Source organism: Chlorocebus sabaeus, chromosome 11 (assembly GCF_047675955.1).
Source record: "Chlorocebus sabaeus isolate Y175 chromosome 11, mChlSab1.0.hap1, whole genome shotgun sequence".
In the NCBI taxonomy this organism is placed as follows: domain Eukaryota; kingdom Metazoa; phylum Chordata; class Mammalia; order Primates; family Cercopithecidae; genus Chlorocebus; species Chlorocebus sabaeus.
Window position 1 is genome coordinate 46265932 of NC_132914.1, and position 17617 is coordinate 46283548.

The 17617-nt window shown below is 43.2% G+C and overlaps 2 protein-coding genes across 2 annotated transcripts; one reads left to right on the forward strand and one right to left on the reverse strand.

Moving 5' to 3' along the window:
- Positions 1-2174: 2174 nt before the first annotated feature.
- On the forward strand, positions 2175-5273 carry OR5BS1 (olfactory receptor family 5 subfamily BS member 1). The gene is made up of 2 exons (XM_008003063.3): positions 2175-2947; positions 5111-5273. The coding sequence occupies exons 1-2, from the start codon at positions 2175-2177 to the stop codon at positions 5271-5273; spliced, it is 936 nt and encodes a 311-aa protein (XP_008001254.3).
- Positions 5274-9981: 4708 nt separating this feature from the next.
- LALBA (lactalbumin alpha) lies at positions 9982-14148 on the reverse strand. Its single transcript, XM_008003064.2, has 5 exons — positions 14041-14148; positions 12183-12334; positions 11394-11552; positions 10829-10904; positions 9982-10315 (listed from the first exon to the last, which is right to left on the reverse strand). The coding sequence occupies exons 1-5, from the start codon at positions 14061-14063 to the stop codon at positions 10255-10257; spliced, it is 471 nt and encodes a 156-aa protein (XP_008001255.2). The 5' UTR covers positions 14064-14148; the 3' UTR covers positions 9982-10254.
- Between the last annotated feature and the right edge of the window lie 3469 nt (positions 14149-17617).

A 17617-nucleotide genomic window follows, 5' to 3' on the forward strand; every position in this document is an offset into this window, starting at 1 on the left:
GGACTCCTCCAGGGACCTCCCTCACTCTCCAAGGCCTAGAGCTGAGACGAAGTCCCTCTGGCCATTGTTATTTGGGAGGTAGATTCAAGGCTTCCCCCTGGACAGAAAGGCTATGGGAATATTTCCTTGCTCAGAAGTTTCACCTCTGCATTCTCTAAAGGAAGGACAAAGCCGAGGGAAGCCCACAGAGCCCTCTCCTATCTGTGGCTTTTGCTCCACTCTTGGAAAGGATGCCATACAGGGATCCTCCATTCAGGGCATCTCGTTGGCCTAGGGAGCCCAGGTGAAGGCAAATTTCCTTCTCATTCAAATCAGTCTTCTCCTAAAACTACCCACTCTGGGAACCCATGAGAGTACAAGTCATGAATCGAGATCAGATTCTCATTGATAACCTTCCTGAGTTAACCATCAAGGGGAGGGGGACTAGCCACTTTTCCTTCCTCTGATCTAGACTGAATCCTGTAACTGTCCATTTTGCCAGTTGTTCTTTTATTTCTCACCCCTATTTCTGGTCTTTAACTTCCCTGTGATGCACAAAAATGATCCAAGTTTGACTTGGCTTTTTTCAAATCTTTTTCCAAATATTCCAAAAAATAGCACAGTCTTTGTGGATGCCCATGTTAAGACCTGAAATTGCAGTGAAAACAGTGGACATCACAGATTCACAGAAACGCTGGAATGGGAAGACCTTGAAATGACTGATGTTCACTGCCATGCACGTCCGTGTGGAGAGACCACCAAACAGGCTTTGTGTGAGCAATAAAGCTTTTTAATCACCTGGGTGCAGGCAGGCTGAGTCCGGAAAGAGAGTCAGCGAAGGGAGATAAGGGTGGGGCCATTTTATAGGATTTGGGTAGGTAAAGGAAAATTACAGTCAAAGGGGGGTTGTTCTCTGGTGGGCAGAAGTGGGGGTCACAAGGTGCTCAGTGGGGGAGATTTTTGAGCCAGGATGAACCAGGAAAAGGACTTTCACAAGGTAATGTCATCACTTAAGGCAAGGATCAGCCATTTTCACTTCTTTTGTGGTGGAATGTCATCAGTTAAGGCGGGGCAGGGCATTTTTCACTTCTTTTGTAATTCTTCAGTTACTTCAGGCCATCTGGGCATATACGTGCAAGTCATAGGGGATGCGATGGCTTGACTTGGGCTCAGAGGCCTGACATTCACAGTCTTCATCTCTATTCAAGGGTTTCCCCTTGCCTGGCTTCTGTGAAACCAATACACTCATGTGTCATTTCTGCTTGGATTGACACAGAAGGGGAGAAGGGGCTTCTATTTAGTACCAGAAACACCCCAGGAAGACTGTTTCCCCATCTTTTCAATTTCTAAGCTGGTAGCAGGTATAGTGACTCACCTGTAATCCCAGTACTTTGGGAGGCTGAGGAGGGGTGATCACTTAAGGCCAGGAGTTTGCAACTAGCCTGGGCAATATAGTGAGACCTCATCTCTAGAAAAAAATTAAATTTAAAATTAAATTTAAAAAAATCTAAGCTGGACTGAGGCGCGAGAATAGCTTCAACCTAGGAGACGGAGGCTTCAGTGAGTTGAGATTGTGCCACTGCACTCCAACCTAGGCACAAGAATAAGACTCTGTCTCAAAAAAAAATCTAATCTGGAATGAACTTTAGAAACCATCTATTTTTCCCAGGCTTTTTTTTTTAGAAACTTAAGTGGCTTATGAGCTTACAGTGGCCGAGAGAGAACTTGCACCATGACCAGGTCTCATAATACTTCTATCAGACACTCAGACACTCATCATGGTCTGCCATCCAGACGGTCAGCCAAAATGTTTATTGCTTATTCACTATACCAGTTAGCCCTCCTGTGGTTTAAGCTCAGTTCCTTTTGGAAGTAGAGAATAGCACTTCTCAGTATCAACTCCCTTCACTTCCTTCTCCAGCCTGAATAATCCCTGCTCTCTTCTTCCTTTCTAGGTCTGATTCTCTGAACTTTTCCTCCCCACCTTCTCCACCATGGCAAATAAGTTACTGCCCTAAGCTGGAAAGGACTGATGCAGCCTGACATGGCAAAGCTGCCTCCACTACAGAATCTGTCCTGGGTCTGCCCTGAAGCTTTACTGCCAATGCCTCATCCCCAGGCATGCCCTGACACTGATAACCCATTGGAGCATTCTTTTCAGTTCTTGTCAGTCAAAAGGGAAACTTGAGTGCTCCATGGAAGTCAGCAACATGACCACAGTCACTGTGTTTGTTCTCCTAGGACTGTCCAACAACCCTCAGGTTCAGGCACTGCTCTTTGTTCTGTTCCTGGCAATTTATCTCTTGACTCTACTGGGGAACCTGCTGATGGTGCTGGTGATCAGTACTGATTCCCACCTCCACACCCCCATGTACTTCTTCCTGAGACACCTCTCCTTCCTGGATGCTTTCTATTCCTCAATTATTGTGCCTAAACTGCTAGAGAACCTTCTTTCTAAGGAGAAGACAATATCCTTCCTTGAGTGTTTCACCCAGATCTCCCTGGTCATATTTTCTGGAGCTACTGAGGCTTGCCTCCTCTCGGTCATGGCCTACGACCGGTTTCAGGCCGTGTGTCATCCGCTGTTGTATGTGGTGGTTATGAACAGGAGGGTGTGTGCTGGCCTGGTGGGGTCATCCTGGGCCATAGGAATCGGGACTGGCCTAATTAACACCCTCCTGCTTGCTCAGCAGCACTTCTGCGGCCCTAACGTCATCCGCAGTTTTGCCTGCGAGCTTCCTCCGGTGCTCTTATTGATCTGTTCCAACCCCTGCTCTAGCATCGCCTCCATTCTCACCACCATGTCAGTCCTGGGCCTTGGCACCCTTGTCCTTTTGCTGGGTTCCTACAGCTGTATCATCACAACAGCCCTGAGGATCAACTCTGCCACAGGTCGGAACAAGATCTTTTCCACCTGCTCTTCCCATTTCCTTATGGTCACCATCTTTTATACTTCAGGAGTTCTCAGGTATGTCATTCTATACCCCTGAATATAAATGTGGGATATTCCTTACCCTAGGTGGTCTCCGTTGGCAGAATAGAGCATTACAAAATAGCAAGACATTCAAAAGGCCTGGGCTCTAGTTCTGGCTCTACCAGGGACTAGCTGTATGAATTGCAAATAATATATTTTCAGCTGGGTACGGTGGCTCATGCCTGTAACCCCAGCACTTTGGGAGGCCGAGGTGGGTGGATCGCTTGAGCCTAGGAGTTGGAGACCAGCCTGGCCAACATAGCGAAACCCCGTCTTTACTGGAAATATAAAAATTAGCCAGGTGTGGTCACGTGCACCTGTAGTCCTAGCTACTCGGGAGGCTGAGATAGAAGAATTGCTTGAACCTCCGAGGCAGAGGTTACACTACTGCACTCCAGCCTGGGCAACAGAGTAAAACTAGGTCTCAAAAAAAAAAAAAAAAAAAAAAAAAAAAAACCAGAATCTATTTTCCTTCTAAGGCTTCAATTGTCCATTCTGGAAAATGAGTTTAGACCAAGATAAAGATTTTTCCACTTCATTAACCTAAGATTTGGGAGTTCTCAGAAAGAAATCAGAGAACCTTTGTTAGATTTTTATTCAGTGCTAGACAAAAAATAAAACCTGTCTTTGAAAAGTATGCCATCTTTATTTCCTACTGGAAGATGTCCCCAAAGCTTGCATATGTTGTAGCAATTTACTAGCCATTTACTGTACATCAGCTGCTTTACATTGCCAAGTCAATTTTAGTATGCACCACACTACAAGAGAAATATTATCAACCCACTTTTAGGTAAAGAACCTGAGTTTAGGAAGTAATCAGGTAATTTCTCAGCAGTCCTAGAACAAGCTAGTAATGGAGCCACAAGTTGGACCAAGATCCGTGCCCTTCCTTACCATGCTTCTCAAACATTGACAGCTCTGGCTGCCTAGTCCTCCCTCACTAGGAGACAAAACAATCGACGCCTGTGCTTTCTACTAGTAAATTGAAGGTGGATTTGCACAAATTGTTCAATACTTTTCTCACCTGCCTGTGATTCAGAGAGAAGCCAAGGATGGAAATGGATGATAAGAATAGTCCAGTACCTGTAGTATAGTGGCTGGGAAAGAAAAAATAATAAGTAAAAGAAAAATAAATAAATAAATAGCCCAGGAGAGCTCAACTGAGCTGTACACCAATCTCTTCATCTCCCTTTGTCTCAGTTTCCTCATCTGCCATAAAGGATGTGACTACTTACTTCACAGAAATGTTAGAAAGAATAAGTTAAAAGACAAAAATAACAGTAAAATTACTATTTTTTTAAATAACCAAACACATTGGAACCCACAAGGAATATCCTTGGGATAGTCTATTCTGATAACTACGGTGCCACTGCAAAAAAATAATAATACTAGTGCGTCTTTGGAAGATACTCCGAGTGGTACTTAGCAAAATGTACTCAAGATTTTAATCTTATAATTTGGAATCATATTATGTGCTTAACACATTTTCATCTCCCATTTTACCAGTTTTGGTTTCTTTTCCAAACCAAAGAAAAATGAAACTAAAAGGACAACTTTATACAAATAATAGGCCACTCAACTTTATATAAATAACAGGCAAGGATTCTGAGGGTAATTCCCAGGGCCATAAAAGTTGGGAATAATGACAACATTTTAAACTGAGCACACAGTTTTACATGAACAGTCATCACAAGGTGAGAACATTGTGCTTCTGTACTGTTGCGTATAAAGAGGAAAAAGAGAAAAATTCCTCATATAATCATCATAGCTATTAAGGAAGAATGTTTTGAAGAGTATGAAATGCTATGGAAGTGTATGAAATTATTATTAATTCTATTTTTTTTTACTTTTTATCTGTCCTAAATATTAATTCTATTAGAACCCACAGCCTTTGATATGCTGCAGAACTGCTTGCTCTTCCGGGCAGCTCCTGTAACTTTCTGTGTGAGCTCACTTACGTTTGGAAGTGTTTGAAGGCAGAAATGACTGACTTTTCACAGATCAGTCATTTCTAGATGCTGCCACCAGAGAAAGTCAGCTCTGAAGATCTCCTTTGCAGGGAGGGGAGTCTTTGCAGGGAGGGGCTGAATTGTTGCTGCCAACAGTAAGTATTGTCACCATTGTCATGAGTGGCTTTTCTGTGCAATTCCCTTCAAGGTATATGATTCCAGCATCCGGCTCAGCCCTAGAGCAAGTGCTCTCCGTGCAGTACAGTGTGATAACCCCCCTGCTGAACCCCCTCATCTATAGTCTGAAGAACCAGGAGGTAAAGGTGGCTCTGAGGAGGATGCTGGCCAGGAAGTCCAGGCTTCCCTTGTAGCCCAATGCCCCTGCCTCAGCAGGAGGAAAAGTTGTGGGGAGAAAAGGACGGAGGAAGAGCTATCACCACTCAGCTACCTCCGCATTCATCTCTCTCCAAAACAGAGACCTTAGTTTCTCTTCCTCCAATGCCCTGCTGTCAGCCAAAGGCAATGAGGAAACTGTCACAGAGCAGGTAACACCCATCAGATGGGGCCCAGTCATTATACAAGAAAATCCTCAGGGCATCCCTGGCCATTTCTATAGCTAATGCTTTTTCCTCTCATTTCTTGCCTTTTTTTACCCCTCTTCTTCCTGCCTCTCCCTCTCCCTTTTACTTATGTCTATACACAAAAGGTAAATCAACCTATCAGACCACTAGCAAATGTCCTTCTGCATTCTTGGATAGTCCCATCTTGGCCCTGTGACCCAACTCCTCTTTTGTTCTCATGCCAAAAAGTCCTTTTAAAGATCTACATCCCATAACAACTTAGAAAGAAATCAAATAGACTGGGCGTGGTGGCTCACACCTGTAGTCCTGGCACTTTGGGAGGCTGAGGTGGGCAGATCACGAAGTCGGGAGATCAAGATCATCCTGGCCAATATGGTGAAACCCTGTTTCTATTAAAAACACAAAAATTAGCCTGGTGTGGTGGTTCATGCCTGTAGTCCCAGCTACTCGGGAGGCTGAGGCAGGAGAATTGCTTGAACCCGGGAGGCAGAGGTTGCAGTGAGCTGAGATCACGCCACTGCACTCCAGCCTGACAACACAGCAACACTCTGTCTCAAAAAAAAAAAAAAAAAAAGAAAGAAAGAAAGAAATCAAATAAAATAAGAGTGTCTCCTCCTGTCTTCATCCTTAACAAGTAGCAGCTAAAGTAGAGCCTAAGCCAGGTGTGATGGCACATCCCTGTAGTCCCAGCTACCCGAGAGACTGAAGCAGGAGGATCATTTGAGCTCAGGAGTTCAAGGCTATAGTGTGCTGTGCTCACACCTGTGAATAGCCACTGCCCTCTGGACTGGGCAATGTTGTGAGACCCCATCTCTAAATAAACAAATAAATAAAATAGCACCTAGCAAACAGTGTATCCTTAATAACCATTTGGTGACAAATCAAGCAGTGAAGGAAGGAATGAATATGGATCACCTGAAGTATTTTCTCTTGCATGATCTCAGGAAATGGGAAGAGGGGAGTGTCCCCCTCTAAAGTATAAGGGTCTTCAAAGCAAAACCTCTAATAGCTTCTATATCCCCAATATCTAATACCTCCTGTCACCTAATAGGCTCTTAATTAGTGTTCAATAAATGAAAAAAGTGGAGGATGAGAGAGAAGAAGTGGGAGAAGAAACATAAAAAGAAATATTTGAGGCCAGGCACGGTGGCTCACGCCTGTAATCCCAGCACTTTGGGAGGCTGAGGTGGGTGGATCTCCTGAGGCTAGGAGTTCAAGACCAACCTGGCCAACACGGTGAAACCCCATATCTACTAAAAATACAAAAATTAACTGGGCGTGGTGGTGGGCACCTATAATCCCAGCTACTTGGGAGGCTGAAGCGGGAGAACTGTTTGAACCAGAGAGGCAAAGGTTGCAGTGAGCTGAGATTGCACCACTACACTCTAGTCTGGGCAACAAAGAGAGACTCCATCAAAAAAAAGACAAAAAAGAGGTCAGGCGCAGTGGAGGGCAGATCACCTGAGGGCAGGAGTTCAAGACCCGCCTGGCCAACATAGTGAAACCCCATCTCTACTAAAAATACAAAAATTAGCTGGGCTTGGCAGCGCATGCCTGTAATCCCAGCTATTCAGGAGGCTGAGGCAGGAGAATTGCTTGAACCCAGGAAGTGGAGGTTGCAGTGAACCAAGATCCTGCCACAGCACTCCAGCCTGGGCAACAGAGCAAAACTCTATCTCAAAAAGAAAGAAAAAAATATTTGATTTTATCTAATACAATTCCTGTCTTCATAACAAGACAGGTGTCAGGGAAAAGTGCAGGGAGGAGAAAGCAGGATAAGAGGAGAGAACAAAACTCTGTATTGCTGTGAACCATTTCGAGTCTTTCTCATGCAGAGCTCAGTAAATGGTCTGCTCTCTGAGAGCCACTCCCTGGAGCCTCCCCGCTTCCACATTAGTCTGGATGACTTCAGACCTTTGCTTGGCTTAGAGCTTCATTTTAGGCCTAAAGGAAAGATAAGGAGGTAGAGAAAGCAAAACAGATGCTCAGTTGCCATGCTGCCTCCTATGCGGCTCTCGAGAAAGTTCTCAGGAAGAGAACAGCAGTCTCCTGTCCTGCTTCTACCCAAATGCCAAGAGAACTGCGTCTATCAAGCCTGCTTCTATGCCCAAAGAAAAAGAAAAGTTATCACGTGAGGTGATGATATGTTAATGAGCTTGATTGTGGTGATCACTTAAGTGTATACATACAACAGAACATCAGGTTGTACACCTTCAACATTTACAATTTTAATTTGTAAAAAAGGAGGAGGAGGAGAAGGTGAAGAAGACTACTGGTGTGTATGTCATGAAGCTGATCCAGCCATACCTCACTGGATAAAAGAGGCAACATCCCCTCCAAATATAGATTTATTGATTCATTTTCTCAAAAGAATTCATAATTCAGTGGACACCATATTAGACATTGAAATTAAAAAATGTATAGGCCGGGCACTGTGGCTCACACCTGTAATCCAAGCACATTAGAAGGCCGAGGTGGGAGTTTAAGACCAGCCTGAGCAACATGGTGAAATCCCATCTCTACTAAAAATTCTAAAATTAGCTGGGCATGGTGGCAGGCACCTATGCCCAGCTACTCCAGAAGCTGAGGCAGGAGAATCGCTTGAACCCAAGAAGCGGAGGTCACAGTGAGCCAAGATCATGCCACTGCACTCCAGCCTGGGCAACAAGAGCAAACCTCTGTCTCAAAAAATATATATACATAAGCTAGTGTGGGGAAAATAAGTACAGACTAGGAACAAGAGAGAGTTTGCCTGAGAATTCCAAATGCAGACCCCAAATGCCTTTTGTAGTGTTGCTTGAACCAAAGAACATGGCATTTTGTTTATTTGATTTAATACATGAATTATTTTACAACTCAACATACTACAATTAAACTGAGTAGAAACACAGAAAAACTGCTCTGCAGTACTAGTACAGAGTAGGCATCTATAAACATTTGTATCATAACCCACTGTAACCAATGAATCATTGAAAAAAAGAAAAAGATGTCTTTCATGCCAGTTCCCTGGCTCCTATCTGTTCTTGATCTTCTGACCTCAGGCTGAGGTTCTCTCTACAGATAAATCTCTCACTGTCAGTTCCTTCAGCAACGGCTCCTGAAGATCATGAACTTATGTACGGTGTACTTGCCCTCACAGGTGAACTTTCCTGTCTTCTCTGTGGGATGAAGGCCAGGGCTGTGGAGCTGAGCAACAATGCGAATGTCATTCTCAGTTCATTCAGAGTGTGACAAATTAAACTGTAGTTTGGAATGCTGGATTGTTAAAGCAGGAAGTGATCTCAGAAAACTATCTAGACCAAAATCCTCGTTTTAAGATGAGGAAACTGAGGTACAGAGAATGGAGATGACCTGCCCAGGTTCAGACCATCAAAAAGTAGCAGAAACAGATTTTAGGACCCAAATGTCTTGATTCTTCTTCTTTAACATATCCCATAATTATTTAAATGAATGAAGTCCTGCAAACATTCTCCTTAAAAACAAGTAAAGCACAAGAAGAAATAATGGAGTAGAGAGTTCACACCAAAAGGTCCCATGTTCTCAGATTCTTCAGCATCACTGTCAAGACCCCTGTTCTCTCTCTGGTTTCCAGAGACAGGAAGAGTTCCTTTCACAGCTCCTCATGAAGGATAAAGAAATCCTTCAACCCCCTCAAGTCACCCATTTCAGATTCTTGGGTTCCCACCCATGCTCTTCCTTTTCCCACCCCACATCTCCACTTGTCAAAATCCCACACAGACTTTAAAACCAGCCTAAATGCTCTCCCTTTCAGGAACCCTTTCTTGATTCCTTTTCCCCAACATCCCCTCCAAATATAAATTATCTTTCCTTTTGTGAATGCCCAGTGCACATTTCTAACCTCTCTCATGATGCTTATAACTCTCTTCCTTATATTGTAACTATTTATTAATGTTTATCTTATCTCTTGCATTAGTCCTTGAGGGAAAAGGCCATTCAGCCAACTTTGTGTTTTTGTTTTTTGTTGTTGTTTTAGTTTTTTGAGATGGAGCACCCAGGCTGGAGTGCAATGACATGATCTCAACTCATTGCAACCTCTGCCTCCCAGGTTCAAATAATTCTCCTGCCTCAGCCTCCTGAGTAGCTGGAATTACAGGCACCTGCCACCACACCTGGATAATTTTTGTATTTTGGGTAGAGACACGGTTTCGCTGTTGGCCAAGCTGGTCTCAAACTCCTGACCACAAGCGATCTGCCCACCTCAGCCTTCCAAAGTGCTGGAATTACAGGAGGGAGCACCACACCCAGCCAGTATTCGGCCAACTTTGGATGCCTCTACAGTTCCTTGGATAGATTAGGTGATCAATAAAAGTTTGTTGCATTGAGTTGGTGCAGAAAGTAACCTTCACCTTTCTATTGTAAATTCAGTCTACTTCTTCTTCAGTAGAGACAGAAGGTGGCTATGACCTATGGCTTCGGTGTCTACCTACTCATCCTATTTCTTCCCCTTCCCTCCAGGGGGAAAAAAAAATACAGCCAGTGACTTCAAATTGGGATCTTTATTCAAGACAGAAGTGAAATCTGTGCTGTAGTGAAAGTGCCATCGGGGGCACTGAGCAAGGGTCTAGAGCTCAGTGCACCACTCAGGCATTTCCGGAAAACAGTCCTCAAGAGTTCAGTGATGTCACTACAGCGCCCAAGGCTCAGAGACAGATAAGCTTTGGGGGAACAGAAAGAAGCAAACTGAGGTGGCATTAGGAAAGAGGCATTCCAGGAATGTGGAGTGGGCAGGGATGCCAAGGACAGCAGATGCTCACAACTTCTCACAAAGCCACTGTTCCAGCTTCTCAGTGCAGAGGGCTTTATGGGCCAACCTGATAATGGAGAAAGGGACAAGGTGAGTTAGCTGACTGAATCTTGGCTTGAATTTCCATCTAGATTCATTCCCAGGAAGGCTGAAGTAAAAGAGTGTGGATGAGAATTACAGAAAGACATTCCTGGCCTGATGTCAAGGGACACAAGCCATCAAGTGGAATACAGTCCATAAAAAAATAATCCAAGAAAATTGTAGCGTTAAAAAAAGAGATGCAATGAGACCAACAGCTTGCTTGAGGGCATAGAACTAAGCAAGTAGAATTAGATGTCCAAATCTAAGTGAAAGGAGGCCTGGGTCTGAGCCCTCCATTAGGCAACCCCTTATTAGGAAAGTTGCTACCAAGGAGTGGCGCAAGAGAGGCTTAATAACAGAAACCTGAGTCTCTAGGTAAGTTTTGTTTCAGAGACTGTATTCTAGATTAAATGACCAAGAGATAGGGTAAGAGGAAAGGGGTGCTGGGCTAACGGGGTAAGGAGAAGGAGGATGGGGAAATAATAGAATAAGGATTCACCAGTAGTCAATTCCTTTAATATCCAGGATCTTCTTGGCACACATTATGTCATCAGTAATGTCATCGTCCAGGAACTCTGGCAGGAGTTACAGGGAAAGGAATGAGAGAACTGAGAAGTATTACCCAGAAAGGCACTGAGTTCCCCTAACCCCTGGATCTAGTGGGTTCTCTAAACTCAAGGCTTGTGCCTGTTGTCTTTTTATCTGAAAGGACCAATGTGGTAATGTCTAACCCTGGGTAGGGACTTCCTTCATTTCCCTGGGATATCTCTGGAGGAATCATCAGCTTCATCAACTGACTTACCCTGAAAATGCAGAGAATAAGATTCCAAGACTCTCAGACTGCTCAGATTGTCTACCCCCGAACCTCAGGGAACTATCTGGGGATTTGATGACCATGAAGAATCCAAACAGCTTCTTACCCAGTACTGCCAATTCAAGTCCCACAATTTTTGTAGAGCCCAGCCAAGGCAACGAAGCCCAAGGTCTGCTTGGCACTAAAAAGGAGATTACCCCAAGGGCAGGCCTCAGAAAAACAGAGAAAGAGGGTTATAGAGGCTACTCACTGTCACAGGAGATGTCGCAGATATTCCTTGACTGAGGGACCTGGCTGCTCTTGCACCAAAGCTTATTACTGATCTGGAAGAGTCCATATTCTGTGCTTCCATTGCTTTCAACTATGGCTTGTGTGTCATAACCACTGGTGTGAAACATGGTACAGATGACTGAGGGAAAGATGAGAAAGAGATACCACAGAGATGTCCAGGATCCGCATAAAGGAGGAATTGTAATTCTAAGACATAAAAGTGGTTTCCAGCCAATCTCCAAAGATGGCAAAGGAGAATTCCAAAAAAAATCAGACAATAAGAGAAAGAAAGGATAGGAAAATAAATGGGGCCAGGTGCAATGGCTCACACCTGTAATCCCAGCACTTTGGGAGGCTGAGGCGGGTGGATCACAAGGTCAGGACTTTGAGACCAGCCTGGCCAACATGGTGAAACCCTGTCTCTACAAAAAGTACAAAATTAGCCAGGCATGGTGGTGGGTGCCTGTAATTCCAGCTACTTGGGAGGCTGAGGCAGGAGAATCACTTGAACCGAGGAAGCAGAGGTTGCAGTGAGCTGAGATTACACCATTGCACTCCAGCCTGGGCAACAAGAGTGAAACTCCATCTCAAAAATAAATAAATACATACATACATGCATACATACATACATGAAATAAGCGTATGCAAACGAGCAGAAAAGAGGATGATTAGATAATTAAGTAAAAGTGGACGAGCGAAGTGGAGGAAAGAGGGAATGAAGGAGAGAATCACATGAGGAATGGATGAAACAAGGAAGCAGGGAACTCACATTCAGGCAAAGCGATGCCTCCATAACCATCTATGTCTTTCAGCAGCTGGGACAGCTCACATTTTGTAAATTGCTTGGCCGGGATGGCAGGGAACAGGATGCCCACCAGGAACAGAGGGACAAACGACCTCATTTTGGCGGCCCCCAAGAACCTGAAATGGAAGCATCACTCAGTTTCATTTCTTTATATTCATGCAGAAAGCCTCAGGGGCTCTGGCACCAAGCCCTACAACTAGGAAGAGAATGAAGAGAGACTGGTCATGCCAAGACAGAAACACTGAGCCTGCCAGCTTCCTTCTGTAATTCACCCTACTTTTCCTTTCCCTCTCCCAGTATCTAGTCCATACCAGGTATTGTTCTCTGCCCAGAAAGAGTTCAAACCTTGATCCAGCTTCCCATTTGGCTTTGTTTATCCCTTTGTTTTTTGTAGGGTTGGTTCTAGGAAGCACTGTCTCTGGTTACTTTAGGAACAATGAAGGCCATGGGGGCAATATAAGTGAGGAATCAGAAAATACAATAAAGTTCTATGGCCAGCTTCCCCCTCCCCCGTAGAGACACACAGAATGTGGAGAGGGGGTGTATGTCATCGCATGCCGCAGTCCCAGGATCAAAGCTGGCACTTGTCCAACCAACCCAGCCATGTAACAAAGCCCAGAATGAGTTCTGAGCTCATGACTGAAGGCTCAGAAACAGAAATAGAATATGGGAATGTAGACTACAACAATCAGATATAACTTGGATCCTAAGACTTCCTACTTAAGGAAAATGCATAACTGAAAAGCCTGTATGAAAGCGTCTAGGCCAGGCACAATGTCTCACACCTGTAACCCCAACACTTTGGGAGGCTGAGGCTGGTGGATCACTTGAGCCCAGGAGTTTGAGACCAGCCTGGGCAACATGGTAAAACCCCATCTCTACAAAAAAAAAAAATAAATAAAAATAAATAAATGCAAAAATTAGCTGGGCATGGTGGCATGTGCCTGTAGTCCCAGCTTCTTCAGGGACTAAAGCAGGAGAACATTTGAGCACAGGAAGTCGAGGCTGCAGTGAGCCATGTTCACTCCATTGCGCTCTATCCATCCTGGGAGACAAAGTGAGACCCTGCCTTTTTTTAAAAGAAAAAAGAATCTAGCTATTATCAGATTCCCCACCCTTAACCACTTCTACGATAAATAACCAAATACTATATTGGCATTGAGACATTACATAAATCTAAGACTAATAACTTGTAGACAACCTTAGAGTTGGCCACGGAAAGTGGGAAAGACGCAAGCCAGTGGAAAGACTGGACTTCAAGGCTGAACAAGCTTATGTCTGGAACCTCTATAAGGTCAGTGCCCCTAAGCAAGTAGAGCTAAGGATACTAGTTCTGAATAGTTCCTTTAATTTGCTGGCATCAAGCTTCATGTTACGGTGACAAGTAGCTGTAAGCTCCTTCATGCCACTATTCATCTTCTTTATCCTCATCTCTAAACCTGACCTGATTTCTTCTTTCTTCTTCCTTTTTTTTTTTTTTTTTTTAGACCAAGTCTCACTCTGTCACCCAGGTTGGAATGCAGTGGCGCGGTCTTGGCTCACTGCAACCTCTGCCTCCCAGGCTCAAGTGATTCTCCTGCCTCAGCCTCCCAAGTAGCTGGGACTACAGGCATGTGTAACCACGCCCGGCTAATTTTAGTATTTTTAGTAGAGACAGAGTTTCTCCATGTTGACCAGGATGGTCTTGAACTTCTGAGCTCAGGCAATCTGCCTTCCTCGGCCTCCCAAAGTGCTAGGATTAAGACATGAGCCACTGCGCCCAGCAACTTGATTTCTTATGTTTCAGGGAACATTTATCTCAGTCAATCTGTTTAAGACTTACAAAGTGATGGTCTTCCATATCATTATCTCCTACATGTATTCAGAGTCAGGGGAAAGTCCTCTCAGTTTAATCCTGTCTTCTATACCATGGATAACCAGTATATGAAGTGGCAGGAGTGAAGGGAAGGTGGAGGATCTTGGTGTGCCAGGAGGGATGAGCAGAAAGTCCTGATAGCAAGAGATGCATGTTCAGAAACACAGCAAAAGTGGAGCCACTCCATTTCTCCACATTCCACCCAGAGGCACTGCAAGGGTACACGACAGGAATGGGAATTCTATCACGCTAAGCTTTGTTGAGAATATGGCTGAGGGTGAACTTGAACCATGTGGGGGAGGGACAGATAAGAAAAGCTTGTGCTGAGGACTAGTCCTTCCAATAGTGGAGTCTTGTGTAAAATGCCTCCTGCCCTAGGCTATGGACTAAGTACCTGTGACAGAGTAAAATGGTGGGCCAGGGTCTCAAGAATCACAGGGGTTTTCTACACTTTCAGCCAAGTCAAGACCTAAGGCAGCTGCCTGCTTGCCTGTAATTTGATTATACCTCGGCCCTTCGCTATAAGCAATAAAAATCAGCATACAGGTCAAGAATCACAACTAAGTGCAGAAAAGAAAATAAACACGCCTCCGGCAAAAGGAACCATTATTTCCCTAGAAATGTTTGTAAAATAGGATACCTGGGAGTCATCTGAAAAAGAGGATAGAAAGTGTCTAATGGAAACAACTGCAAACATCCAGAGAAAGATGCAGCCTCTTGGAGATTGTCCAAAGGAGAACAATACACAATGATCACAGCACTGAAAGAGGAAGTATGTGGAAAGAAGTTAAGCACAGCTCGTGGAAGAAAGCTCCCACTCAGCTCTCCCTGTCCAGGAAGAAAGCTCCTGCCAAAATCTCCCTTTCCAGAGAGGTTTACTCAGGGTGCTCTGCATGGAGGTTGAGAGCTGAATCAAGATGGTGACGAGGCATTTACAATAAACTTACCTGGGTTTTGTTAAAAATAAATTAAAAATTACGTTCGTTCTCTCAGATGCTGTGGGAAAAAACCCAGGTTTCTAAAACCAGAAATCGCCTTTTTGGAGATGAACAAAATAAAAATGTTATTTCTAAAAATAAATTTCTTTATTTATAAAATAAAAATTTCAGGCCAGGCATGGTGGGGTCGCACCTGTAATCCCAGCACTTTGAGAGGCCAAGGCAGGTGGATTACTTGAGGTCAGGAGTTCGAGACCAGCCTGACCAACATGGCAAAACCCCATCTCTACTAAAAGTACAAAAATTAGCCGAGCAAGCTGGCAGGAGTCTGTAATCCCAGCTACTCAGGAGGCTGAGGCAGGAGAATCACCTGAACCCAGGAAGTGGAGGATGCAATGAGCCAAGACCGCACCATTGCACTCCAGCCTGGGAAACAGAGCAAGACTCCATCTCAAATAATAATAATAATAATAATAATAATAAAAGTCTTTATTTCTAAAAATAAAGAAATTGAAAGCATGTGTTTCAAGGCACGTTTTCCATGTGAAACTGTAGTCTATAGGTGAGTTGGCGTTTCTAGACAGAGCCGAGGCCTACCATTTAGAAGGAACACCCTGAGATCCACAGTAATAATGGCCATTACATCTTACAGTTAATATCCTCACCTTGTGCCTGCAGTGGCTCATGCCTATACTGCCAACACTTTGGGAGGCTGAGGCAGGAGGATCATTTGAGGCCAGGAGTTGGAGACCAGCCTGGGCAACATAGCAAGACTCTGTCACTACAAAAATATAAAAATTAGCCAGGCATAGTGGCACGTGCCTATAGCCCTAGCTACTCGGGAGTGGCACATGCCTATACTCCTAGCTACTGAGGTGGGAGGATTGCTTGAGCCCAGGAGTTCAAGAATGCAGTGGGCTTTGATTGTGCCACTCACTCTAGCCTGGGCAATAGAGCAAGACCCTGTCTCTATTTTGAAATACATTTATATCCTCATCTTGTTCTACTTTCTCTCATAATTCAGGAAAATTATCACTAGATAGACAATGATGCTAGATCTTGAAACCCAAATTTCATGCAAATGTTTAACCAAATTAAAGAGTTAATTAAAGCAATTAAGATTTAGAGAGGGAGTGATTTTTACTGGCATTTTTCTTTTTCAGCTGCTTGTCCAAAAGTCCCTACAAAGTTACTTAGCATTATAGATTCACATTCTATATCCCACAGGAAAGGCCTGCTTGCAATTATATGGGCTTATTTTGGGTTGCTATATTTGCATTACTATTTATATCACTGCTTTTATACTTAACTGAACCATAGATTCATTTGTGTGAATTGGGGATAGTATCAACCAAAAAATGCAATCATGGAAATATAAATTATAACACAAAAATGATTTTAAAAGATACTAACTAAATTTTACCTTTTTAACTGAATATTAGCAAAAAAAAAAACCCGATACGCATGTAATTACCAAGAAGCTAACAAAATTTCTATGCAAATTTTAATTGATTTTTCATTTTTAATTTATAAAATGTTTCTTTTTAAATAAACATATATTTACATAATTTTACATCAACACCTTTGATAGAATCCTACATCATATTTTTTGTTAACATGGTAGTTTTTCCTTTCCTTTTAGGAGTGGCTTCCCTTTCTTCCTCCTCATTTCTTCCCTGCCAAACATCATCCTGGCAACTCATATTAACAATCTACCACCCCATTCCCCATAATGTGTTTATTTCACACTGCATGCCTGTATCAAAACAACTTATGTACTCCATAAATATACACTATGATGTACCCTCCAAAATTTAAAAAACAAACAAGGGAAAAAAATCTACCATATCTTAGTCCATATTTGTATCCATTATTGTATTTATATAAATACATATTGTTTTGCTATTCATTTTAAATTTTTAATCCATCTGCAATTCTGTCTGGGTTTCGTCTTCTCTTCAACTTGTCATATTTGTCTATTCTGACACAAATACCTTATTGATTTCATTGCGGCAGCTTTTTGCTATGTTCTGCTGTCTGATATAACAAGTCTTCCTTGTTATCCTCTTTTTAAGAAAAGATTAATTAAACTTTTTATTTTCAAAAGTAATTTGGGAGGCCAAGGTAGGTGGATCACCTGAGGTCAGGAGTTTGAGACTAGCCTGACAAACATGGCGAAACCCTGTGTCTACTAAAACTAGGAAAATCAGCCAGGCATGGTGAAACAGGCCTGTAATCCCAGCTACTCGGGCAGGGGAATCGCTTGAACCAGGAAGCAGAGGTTGCAGTGAGGCGAGATCCTGCCATTGTACTGGGCAAAAAAGCAAGACTCCTTCTCATAAAAAAAAGGAAAAAAAAGTCATTTAAACTTACAGAAAAGTTGTAAAATATTATCATAAGCTCACATGTATCTTTCCTATCTAACCACTCACTGTCAATGTTTTGCCACATTTGTATGTTCTGTCTCATAAACCTATTCCAATTTATTCTTTCATGAAATTTTTAATATATTTTAATCAATTTTCACCAAAAGTCTGTTGAGACTTGAATTGGGATTACAACATACATAATCATACAGTCAATATACATAATAATTTTTGGAAAAC